The 12,028-nt window shown below is 39.7% G+C and overlaps 1 protein-coding gene across 6 annotated transcripts in view; it reads right to left on the reverse strand.

The window, feature by feature from the left end:
* Positions 1-1,178: 1,178 nt before the first annotated feature.
* Positions 1,179-12,028, reverse strand: part of ZDHHC3 (zDHHC palmitoyltransferase 3) — a 96,902-nt gene continuing 86,052 nt past the window's right edge. For all 6 annotated transcript variants that reach the window (XM_077491579.1, XM_077491580.1, XM_077491576.1 and 3 more), the window contains one exon: positions 1,179-9,149. In XM_077491579.1, the coding sequence (XP_077347705.1) occupies positions 8,889-9,149 (261 nt within the window). In that variant the 3' untranslated portion in view covers positions 1,179-8,888. The remainder of the gene's footprint in view (positions 9,150-12,028) is intronic.

Here is a 12,028-nt window from a genome sequence, read left to right on the forward strand (position 1 = left end):
TTACACAGCTTTTCTCCTACCCGGAAAGTGACCCTTAGATGACCACAGACAATCATAAACGAAAATAGAATGGGGGCTGATCTGAGGTCCAAAGGGCCAGGAATGGGGGCTGACCTGAAGTCTGAAGGTGCAGAAATTTGGGCTGAATTGAGGTCTGAAGGTGCAGGAATTGGGGCTGAATTAAGGTCTGAAGGTGCAGAAATTGGGATGAACTGTGTGAAGGTAAAGGAATTCTGGCTTATCTGAGGTCTGAAGGTGCAGGAATGGGGGCTGATCTGAGGTCTGAAGGTGCAAGAATGGGGGCTGATTTGAGGTCCAAAGGTGCAGGAATGGAGGCTGATCAGTGGGACTGAAGATGCAGGAATAGGGGTTAATCTGAGGTCTGAAGGTACAGGAATAGGGGCTGATCTGAGGTTCGAAGGTGCAGGAATGGAGGCTGATCTTAGGTCCAACGGTGCGGTAACCAAGACTGATCTGAGGTCTGAAGGGCTAGAAATGGGTGCTGATCTGAGGTCTGAAGGGCCAGAAACGGGGGCTGATCTGAGGTCCAAAGAGCTAGGAATGGGGGCTGAATTAAAGGTCTGAAGGTGCAGGAATTGGGGGTGAACTGATGTGTGAAGGTATAAGAAATGAAGCTGATCTGAGGTCTGAAGGTGCAGAAATGGAGGCTAATCTGAGGTCCAATGGTGCAGGAATGGGGGCTGACCTAAGGTCTGAAGGTGCAGGAATGGGGGCTGATCTAAGGTCTGAAGTTGCAGGAATGGTGACTGAACTGATGTGTGAGGTGCAGGAATGTGGGCTTCTCTGAGGTATGAAGGTGCAGTAATGGAGGCTTATCTGAGGTCTGAAGGTGCAGGAATTGGGACTGATTTAAGATCCAAAGGTGCAGGATTGGGGGCTGACCTGAGGTGTGAAGGTGTAGGAACTGCTGCTAATCTAAGCTCTGAAGATTCAAGAATTGGGGCTGGATGTGCAGAAATTGGTGCTAATCTAAGGTCTGAAGGTGCATAAATTATGGTGGATTTGAGGGCTGACGGTGCATGAATTAGGGTGGATCTGATGGCTGAAGGTACAGAGCTATCCACCCATCATTTCAAGAGAAAAAAACATAAAGGTTTAATTCTAGCATCTTTACTGGAAATGTCACTGTAATAAGCATTACATGGGACACAAAGCAATTTCATCATGACAAGTTTTATTTAGAATCAAAGTTTTATTACAGTACATACAGAAAATACATTGTGACAATAAACACAAAAATGTATATGAGCATTTTAAAACTTAGTTATAAAGTAAACGATTCCTAATGAACTTTCTCCTCATAGCTGAGGACAAGTTCAGCTCAACATACACAATGTAAATGGAATACAGTTTGGTATATGGGAAATATGCTGGTTTAGAGGGAGAGAGAGTTGAACCACCTTGTTAGGTAATTATTCACTGAGCTGTCCATCTGATGTAACGTCACAGGCTCAGCCATATTGATCTATGGTAGCTCAGATGTCCAATTTATCCAAACTAGAGGAAGGAAAAATGTTTGACTTGTCCATGGCAACCAATCCTAATGCACTTTTTATGTTTCTATGGTGTATATCCTGTCCAGTATTCTATGCATAGGTCCTGTTCACTCTCCGATGCATCTCGTTATCTTCCACCACCATTTGCCCACTGAAGCCCCACAAAAACTTGCTTATGTAAGTTATAGGTCACATCTAACACATTGCTATGGGACTGCCTTATGTGATATTGTCCAAATAATGTACTGAGGCTCTCATCTGTGCATTGTGGGAGGCAGTGTAGTCAGTCATGTATGTTTTCATACCAATAAATACTTTTTTTTCTCTCGCAAGACTCCAGGAGATAAGTAAAATGGGGTATAGAGTTGAAGGTAAGGACAGATATCTGAGGGTATATGCTATCCAGTGAGCCTGTAACTTTGCCTTGAATTGGGCAAAGAACAATGTTACTTTAATGTGTACCTGAACTCAAAAAGTATAGATTTGATAGCATAGCGAACATTTATAAATTATATTTGGGCCTAAGCTTAACTTTTTTTTCATAAATTCCTCCTCAAAAATAGTGGTGCGTTTCCTAGTATGGGAGGTGCCTAGGATCATAGCTCTATATCTGCGGTGTGAGATCTAAAGCACTGCTGCCTCTGACTGCTAGTCACGGGAGATTTGGCGTTGTCACTACTGTGCTGCTCACTGGAGGAAGCAAAATTCTACTGCTACCAAGATGGCCGCCACACACAAAGTGCAGAATACGGCATGACTAGTTGCCCACAGCTGGTTAGTTATTTTTCGTTCAGCAAGTCAGCTGAATAGAAAAAAAAGCAAAATATTCCTCCATCAAAATAAACTAGGTGGATGGAGTAATCGTCCCCACCAGGACATTGCATTAAGACAGTGGGACACTCTGCTGTCAGAATACACTGATCAGCAGGTGCATCAGCTCTTCTCCCCTCTTCCAGGTCTCACAGGAAACATTGAGAACAGTGGAAACCATAAGCTCCTTCTGCTGTCAGTCAAAACTTGTATGGAGGTAGTAGGGAATGTGGCCAAGCCACACTGTGTGTGTCTATGAACGCATATAGGCTGCACTTTCTGGGGAGGGGGGCACTCGGAGGCTGTAGAATGGTGATTAGTGGACTGCTCTGTGCAATAACGTTGCACAGAGCAGGTATAACATCTTTTTTATTTTGAGTCAAAAGATTTTAGCCTTTAGAAGCACTTTAAGTAAGCTTGCGTGATAGGAGAAATGGGTAAAAATTAGGAAAGGTATTACATTTAGCGCAATAATATACTAGTAGGCCCACATGCATAAAATTGTATAGGCAGATACAGTATATGGTAGAGTGATCTTTATACTGTTAATATTGTTAACAGTACTTTTTTTTTAATTATATATATAACAGTCCACACTCAGAGGTGCCTTCATTCTTTTCTTCTCTTATATATCCTGGAGATTGCTTCTGCTTCCCTGCCTAAGGCTGGCCCAGACACACTGGACTTTCTTTTTTCTCCCCTCTCTTGTTTGCCACAGTGCACAGCTGTGGAACTACAAGGACTACATAAACCTTTAACCGCTTGCCGACCGCCTCACGCAGATATACTGCGTCAGAAGGGAACGTACAGGCAAACTAAGGTACCTGTATGTTGCCCTTTAAGAGGCGGACTGCGGCGCACGGCAAGCTCCGTGAGTCGGGTCGTGGGTCTGCGGGGATACCCGCGCTCGTCTCACGGAGAGGAAGAATGGGGAGATGCTAATGTAAACAAGCATCTCCCTGTTCTGCCTAGTGACAGTGTCACTGATCTCTGCTCCCTGTGATCAGGACCAGAGATCAGTGACGTGTCACACGTATGGAAGGTGGAGGAGCGCAAGGTCTCTAACATCCACCAGCTCTGTGATGTCATCATGGAGAAGTGGAAGAGAACTCCAATGACAACCTGTGACGCTCTGGTGAACTCCATGCCCAAGAGGTTTAAGGCAGTGCTGCAAAATAATGGTGGCCACACAAAATATTGAAACTTTGGGCCCAGTTTGGACATTTTTACTTAGGGTTGTACTCGCTTTTGTTGCCAGCAGTTTAGACATTAATGGCTGTGTGTTGAGTTATTTTGAGGGGACAGCAAATTTACACTGTTATACAAGTTGTACACTCATTACTTTACATTATAGTAAAGTGTCATTTCTTCAGTGTTGTCACATGAAAATATATAATAAAATATTTACAAAAATTTGAGGGGTTTACTCACTTTTGTGAGATACTGTATGTGTATATATCTATATACACACACACACACAGAGATGGTATATATCTCGTGCAGCACCAGTGTTAGATAAAGAGATGTGCATGAAGGACAGAACACAATGGACAGTCTACAACGCTACATGCATGTATTCTCTTAAATATGATTGGTTGCTGTAATGAACAACTCTTCAGTTTCATTCCTGCAGGTTTTTTTTTTATAAAAGGACTCTGTGATTAGTGTAATCATAACGCATTAGATGCGTTCTTGTCATAATTATTTTAGCCATATAGCAAATATCTCAAAACCATTATTTATATTTATTTATTTGGTTAATGAGTTAATTCTTTGGTATCAAGGCACTAAATCATTTGCAAAATTAAATATGATGGCAAAACATTTACCATTTTGAAGTGTTCCTGCAGATTTCTGATGTGCCTATAAGTTGTTTAATACTACAGAGCTCAGATGACGTGCTTAAGAATGCATTATTTAACGTTTTTTTCCCCCCAAAAAAAAGGTTTGTCAGGTGTTATTCTTCATTAGGCCACAATGTGGAGCTGTGTGTTGATTTTAGATGTGTATACACCAAGAATTAGCTGTCAGCAATCTTTTAAAGTTAAGTATTGCTAACAAAATAATTGTAAAAACTGAACTGCAGCAGCATTGTAAAAAAACAAAACAAAAATGCAAATTAGCCACTGTAAGGGTTAAAGCAATCCCTTTGCTTCCAGTTTAAAAAATTGCGTTTTACTTAAGCATTTTCTAACTCCTAAAATTGACTTTAATAAGGCTAAGGTTTTAGGGAGGTACATTATATTTTGTTTAGTAAACTTAACGCCTCTCAACTGATTAATAAAGTAAATGTAAACCCAAGCTGGATAGTCATTTACATTGCTAAAAGAACAATTGCTATTTTTTTAAATTAATAAAAATAGTTTTAATTTCTCTTTATCTTTCACTACAAATCAATTGCTGTTTGTGGTACCTCTCTCTGGGCAGATTTCCTGGAATCTCAGCAATTGAGATAACGAGTATTGTCACTCTAGGACAGGAAATGCTTTCACAATAAACAAATCTTATAACCATGAAAGCAGCAGATGTAAACATTTGAAAATGTTTTTTTTTAATAATTACATGAACATGTTACTGTGTATGTAATTTCACTAATTGGGTTTACATATACTTTAATTCTTACTTAAAGCAGTACAAAAGAGCATAAAAAGGATGTAAAGCACATTACCAATAGCAACCAAATTTTAATCTGCTAAATACAGACATGTTAATACTGATTGGTTGTGATGGGTTACTGCCTTACTGAATAATTATTGTATACCAGAAAGGCTAAACCTGTGAAATGACTAAGTCCCTTTCAGCACTGATTTGGGTGGCTCTCCATCAGTATAAAAACAAGCAATCTAATTCCCCTTACTGCAAACATGTCAACATTTGCAAAAAAAATGCTTTTTATGGCCCGTTGCCTTTAAAACTTGCAGCATTTTCCAGTTATTGAACTTGTAAACATATATAATGGAAAAAAAACACCAGCTAGAGCAACCCAGAGTGAACAAGATGAAGTATGATTTGCATCTATATAATTAATCTGTCAGTAGAGAAGCTCTGTCTGCTTGCTTGTTTTTAAAAGTAGAAGCCCCAAGGCCATTAAAGGTACCCTTACTTTATTACTTACAGAACCCGATTAAGCAGATATCAATAAAGTGAGTGAACATTTGTTACATACCTGCTTGTTTTGGGTCGCAGTACAGTACAGTAGCAAAGGAATGAGAAGCATGGCAGCTCTGAAAGCTGTGCCTTCAAAAACAAGTCAGCCGGGAAGCAACAATACGTCTGTATTGACATTAAACTTTCTAGTTTAGTTTAAAGAGTACCAAAAATCTGATTCTTGGATATCCTCAGTTGTGACTGATTCTAAGTATATATATGTTTAAAATTTGTAAAAAGTACAAGCAAATATTAATAAATTAGGTGCACTTGATTAAAGAATATGAGCCAAAGTTACATGGCTACAATAATGAAGTCTGAATCTCAGATACAGCTTATGGAGGGCACCTGTTCAATGAACAGACTGTTTCACCTCATTTGTGATGTCTGGGTGTAATACTCAAAAGGACCACCCAAAACTGAAGTGTCAGCTATGAGAACACGGTGGGCTGCCACCAGATCCTTACATCTCTCAAGCAGTATGGAGGAGTTCCCAGCTCCTTTCCACAAATACTTAATAAAGTCTCCATATTATAAAATAGATGAAAAATCTAACAAGGACAGTAGGCCTTGTAATGACTGTTGCTGGTAGGCAGACATTTATATATAAACCTCAACATCAGATTTCCCGGGAGACACTAGAAGCTATACTGTATGGCCAAAGGTTTGTGAATACCTGACCATCACTCCCATATGAACTTGTTGGACATCCCATTACAAAACCATGGGCTACGAGGACAACATAGAGATGGTCCCTTCTTTGTGGCTCTAACAACCTCTGCATTTCTGGGAGGACTTTCCACATGATTCTGGAATGCCTGTGGAATTTTGTGAACAGTAAGGCATAAAAAGAGTATATGTGACGTCAGGAAGTAATGGTAAATGAGAAGCCCATAGTCAGCATTCCAGTTCATCCTGAGGTGTTCAATAGGGTTGAGGTCAGGACTCCGTGTAGGCCACTTGGTTTAATTTTTCCAAACCAAACTCGGTAAGCCAGACTTTATGGAGCTGACCTTGTGTACTGGGGCACAGTCCTTATGGAGCCTATCCCAAACTGTTGACACAGTGCACGATTGTCTAAAATATGTGTTTATGCTGCAGAATTAATGTTTCCATTCATCAGAAACACCTCAACTCAATTTGTCAGTTTTGGGTAGGCTGAGCATTTAATTATCACAGATTATACACCCAAAAACATTATTGTACTATAATCGCAATTAAAAGCAACAAAGACACATTAGGCCAGATTTAAAAGGTAAAAAAATAGGGAAAAAGTTTACGCTAATCTACCAGTATCAAAGCTTTCCTTATTTTTAGGTGAGAAATGTAAACAGGACGCAATATAAATAAATACGTTCGTAGATAAAATAAAATAAAAATCAGTTTATAGTTTGTGTTCTCAGTGACCCATTGGAGCAGAAATCATGCATGATTTGTCATGGAATTCCATGATCTATTGCTCCATCATTTACTTCACTGGCACCCTATGCTAACACTATCATGTTTCTTTTTTTATCATTTGCAATTGATTATGCATAATTTCAGCATTTAGCAATTGTGCACAATAAACCAAGGAACAACTCGTCACAGCAATTGGAAACCAGTCAAGGGCATCCATTTGTGTCATTAAACTTCAGCTAGGTTTAGAGAAGCACCCAATTAAAATACCATTAATGTACATTCCAGTTAGATTTTCAGTGATATGGAATAAGTGTATTTTCCAAGGCAGTGTTTGTATCTGGAGCAGCTAACATTAAAAAGATATATAACATTGCTCAAGTATTCACAAACAATCAAACCTAAAGTTTAAGGTCAGTGTTGTAAACACAAAGAGAAATAGGGTTACCAAAAACTGTCATCTGCTAGCAGAATTAAAGATCTCCACAGAAAAAGGCACTTCTTTATATTTTCAAAGTATTGGTCATAAACAAATGCTGTCTCGGTTTCTAAAGTTAAGAGCTGATCATTTCCAATGTAACCCAACTCCAAAACCAAACTAACTTCTTCTTTTTGCTTGCTCCACTGGTGGAGGTGTGCTGAGCCTATCATCACCATTGACAGATGTAAAAAGCCAAGGAGCACAAAACTAGTTTTTGAAGTTCTTCCATATCATACCTCTTGCCATGGAATCCCAAAATTTGGAAATATTCCTCCACTGAGGGAAAAAAAAAATCCTGCAAAATCATTCTGCATATTCCATGGTGCCAGTCTGGGAAGAACGCAGTGCTTGGTGGAGTTTTAAAGCCGGAAGCATATTACAGTCTACAGTTCTACATTAAAGAGATGACTATACTTTAACCAACTCCCAACACCAACTTGAGTATTCCAGACAAGAATATTCTTCTGCACATCTTCTACTTGGCTTCCAGTGGGCCACAGAGCAAAATTGTGGCATAAACAAGGATAAGACTTTGAAAGAGGTGCTGGGGGGGTGGTCACATGAAGAATAAATGCATTAAAAGTAGTTAAGCCTTAGGCGCTTATTACTAGGAAGTTGAAATAGTGCTGCAAAGAGGACAGTGGCTACATATTGATTGCTTTATCAAAGAAAGCAAAAAAGTTAGCCCTTTTTTTATTAAAGAAGGATAAAGAAGGGCTAACTTTTTTTCAGGGACAAGGTCAAATTGTCATGTACCACAATGTAACCCATGATTACAGATAAGTAGTGTAATATTAAATGCTTGTTGTATGACTCTCTGGTCAAACTACTTTAAGGCCCCATTCACACCTGAGCATAGCATTTTCAGGGAGTAAATCGCACAATTTTACAGTGTTTTTTTACCGCGATTTTGCAGCATTTTTTTTCAGTTTTTTTTCAAGTATTGCCACGATTTTGTGCAGGGCAAAAGGTCACCAATGTAAAAAGAAGAAAAACGCCCAAATCTGCCTGATTCGAGAGACGATAAAGGGTCCAGAACTTGTTTGAGCTTCAGGCGTTCGGCTTCAGCCAACTTGGAGTGGAGATGTGAACCATCTCCATTGAGAATAATAGATTTTTTTCCCCCTCCAGCATTTTGTAGCTTCAGGCTTCAAACTACAAAACGCTCAGGTGTGAATGGAGCCTAAGTCACAAACCAAAAACAAGCTTGTGCATCTGGACTTCTGATTTCACTGGCCACAGCCTCAGCAGGACAGCCAAGCAACTATCCTTTTCAAAACGAGTTCAGCAAAGCAGCATACATCTTTCTCTTATGAGAGGTTCAATGTAAAAAGCCTTACTTAAGTTATCATGACATCCATAGTGAAAATGCAAAACAAAAAATCAAAAGCAATGTATTTAGTAGATAAATTAATGTGCAGAAGGGAAAGCCCTTTATGCTGTCATCATCATAAAAAATCAGAGCAGAAGCCTAGCACACCAATGGTACAGACATTGGAAGTTTGTGTGCTGCCTGTTGTGCTTTTTACATTTTTTTAGTTATTATTTGAATGATTGGACTCCTCTTCACCTCCCACTTCTATGACTTCCACATTTCCTACCATCTTTCCAGTGACTATTTCACCGCCCTTTCCAGACAATGCGTTTTCAATATCTGATGGCACCTTCTGATATATAGTTCCCGAAAAAGGACTTAACCATCCAGGAGAGAAACTACCACCAAAAGCTTGCTTCAACCCTTCCCAGCTGCTGGCCTTTTCCCAGGATGGGGTCTCATTCTTCAGCTTTTCAATGCCCTGAGAGTTGTAAAAAAAAGAAGAATTCAAGGTACAGTGCAACCATGGGTTGGAAAAGTATTTACATATATAACACAAGATTCTTTAACATACAGTATTAATATTTCCATATTAGTTTAGGTTCAACAGAAGATTCTCCATTATAGAGATATTACCAAGAACATGCAACACCACAATGTATACCTAAGGCATACAAATATATGCAGAATGCAATTGTTGGGTATTGTTGCCCAGGTAAGGTGGTCCCTTCATGTTTCTGGGGAGGTAATTCACCATCTGGCTCTATACAAACCTTTCTGCTTGTTGGTTGTAGATGGTAAAATGTGAGCCAATTCATCGCTTCAGTATCAGGACAACCATTGTTACCAATTATAATAAACTTTTATGATGCAAAATCTGGGTTTGCAAGGACATTTAGTGCCCACAAAGTGGATTTATATCCTATGTGGATATTGAATACTCTCTCTTAAATAGCATTTTTGCACCTGGAGGTCAGTTTTAATTATTTCATGGATGTTTTCCTTCCTAAGAGACAGAAGTAATGATTCCGATTCATTGTCTAGAAACCAGGCTGGAGGCAGGGAGGTGGCAACAGAAGCTACTTTCCAGAGCCAGAAAGGAATTCATTGTAGGGCTGTGCAGAGTGAAAGATGTGTGTAAATCACAAGACTAGCTGTCCAAAATGACCAATCCTTTGACAGTTGAAAACTGAATTACCTAGCCCTTTACCTGGAGTGCCATTTTATTGTTTAAGCACTTGCCGACCGCTGCACGCCGATATACGTCGGCATAATGGCAGTGGTGGGCAAATGGGCGTACTGTACTTCCCCCTTAATTGGCAGGGTTAGCGGGCGAGCCACCGTGTACAGCGCGACCGTGCTCACAGGAACCGCGGACTTGATGTCCGCCAGTCTCCCAGTGATCACGGAGCCTTGTGACATGACAGAGATCACTGTTCCCTGTGATCGGGAGCAGTGATGGCTGTCATGTGAGTTGTAGCCCATCCCCCCCACAGTGAGAACCACTCCCTAGGGCACACTTAACCCCTTCCCTGCCAGTGTCATTTACACAGTTATTAGTGCATTTTTATAGCACTGATTGCTGTATAAATGACAATGGTCCCAAAATAGTTTCAAAAGTGTCCGATGTGTCCACCATAATGTCACAGTCACAATAAAAATTGCAGATCACCGCCATTACTAATAAAAAAAAAATAATAAAAATGCCATAAAACTATCCCCTATTTTGTAGATGCTATAACTTTTGCGCAAACCGAAATGCGCTTATTGGGATTTCTTTTACCAAAAATAAAAAGTTTTTTTAATATATTTTTGGGGGATATTTATTATAGCAAAAAGTAAAAAATATTGCGTTTTTTTTCAAAATTGATGCTATTTTTTTGTTTATAGCACAAAAATAAAAATCATAGAGGTGATCAAATACCACCAAAAGAAAGCTCTATTTGAGAGAAAAAAGGACGTCAATTTTGTTTGGGTGTAATGTCGCACGACCGCGTAAATGTCAATTAAAGCATTGCAGTGCCGAAATCGCAAAAATTGATCTGGTCAGGAAGGGGTAAAATCTTCCGGGGTCAAAGCGGTTAATAAAGGTTTATTTAAAGGTTTTTTTCAAGCGGTACATCCACATGTCAAAATGAGAATTTAAAGTGGTACTAAAGTCTAAGTTTTTTTTTTCTTTAAAAATAACAAACATGTTATACTTACCTGCTCTGTGCAGGGGTTTTGCATAAGAGCAGCTCAGATCCTCCTGGTCTCGGATCCCACGCCGGTGCTCCTGGCCCCATCCCTCCTGTCGAGTGCCCCCACAGCAAGCAGCTTGCTATGGGGGCACCCTGGCTGCAGCTCTGTGTGCCCATTCAGACATGGAGCCGCGGTTTGGCCCTGCCCTCTCTCTCTCCTCATTGGCTGACTCTGACAGCAGCGGGAGCCAATCAGGAGGGGAGTCCTGGACAGCCGAGGCATTCCTGCACATCGCTGAATCGAGATGGGCTCAGGTAAGTGTTAGGGGACACACTTAAGGTTTTTTTTTCTTAATGAATAGAATACATTAAGATAAAAAACCTTCTGCCTTTACAACAAATTTAATGAAAGGCCTGAATGTACATTATGTACCAACAATGAAAACAAATACAAATGAAAATATGCATCATATAAACAATACAGAACAAAGACATCTGGGTGTACATTTAGGGGAAAAAGTTAAGGGTAGAGTGATAAAGACTGAAGGGGCTAAAAAGAAAGGCGCATTATGCCTCAGTCCCAGCTTCAGAAGTTGACTGACCCAATTTGTAATTAGGCATTATAAACTCTCAGATTCTCACTATAAACTTCATTCATTCATCACAAGCCTGGAGTGCCATTTTAAATCATTTCATACAAATCTACTTTGAAGTTAAAGAGGAAGTAAAGTCTTCCTCTTTAATTGTACCCACAGGTAAGCTTATAATAATGCTTACCTGTAGGTACTGTAAATATTGCCTAAACTTGCAAATTTTCATTACCTTGTTACGCAGGTCTTTTGACTGTTCATTTCTACCTCCTCATGGCTCAGTGTTTAGCCTGTTTTGTGCAAAGTTTTTAAAACACAAATTTTATTTTACTAAAATACTTGCACTTACATTCTGTGCAAAAGACATATGCAATGAATTCAAACAGGGAGTCCTTGGTGCTCCTATGTTTCACAGACCCAATCGGAAGTAATGCAATGATGCTGTGGCTCTGACCAGGGAGCACCATGGACTTCCTGTTTGTAATTACGTCTTTTGCACAGAATGTAAGTGCATTTATTTTAGTAAAATAAAATTTGTGCTTTAAAAATGGTATTGCACTACGGAGTATTGCTTTTCTTTTGCATACACT

The sequence above is a fragment of the Lithobates pipiens genome, unplaced genomic scaffold (genome assembly GCF_037356315.1).
Source record: "Lithobates pipiens isolate NorthernLeopardFrog02 unplaced genomic scaffold, aLitPip1_a1.2 Scaffold_19, whole genome shotgun sequence".
Taxonomy (NCBI): domain Eukaryota; kingdom Metazoa; phylum Chordata; class Amphibia; order Anura; family Ranidae; genus Lithobates; species Lithobates pipiens.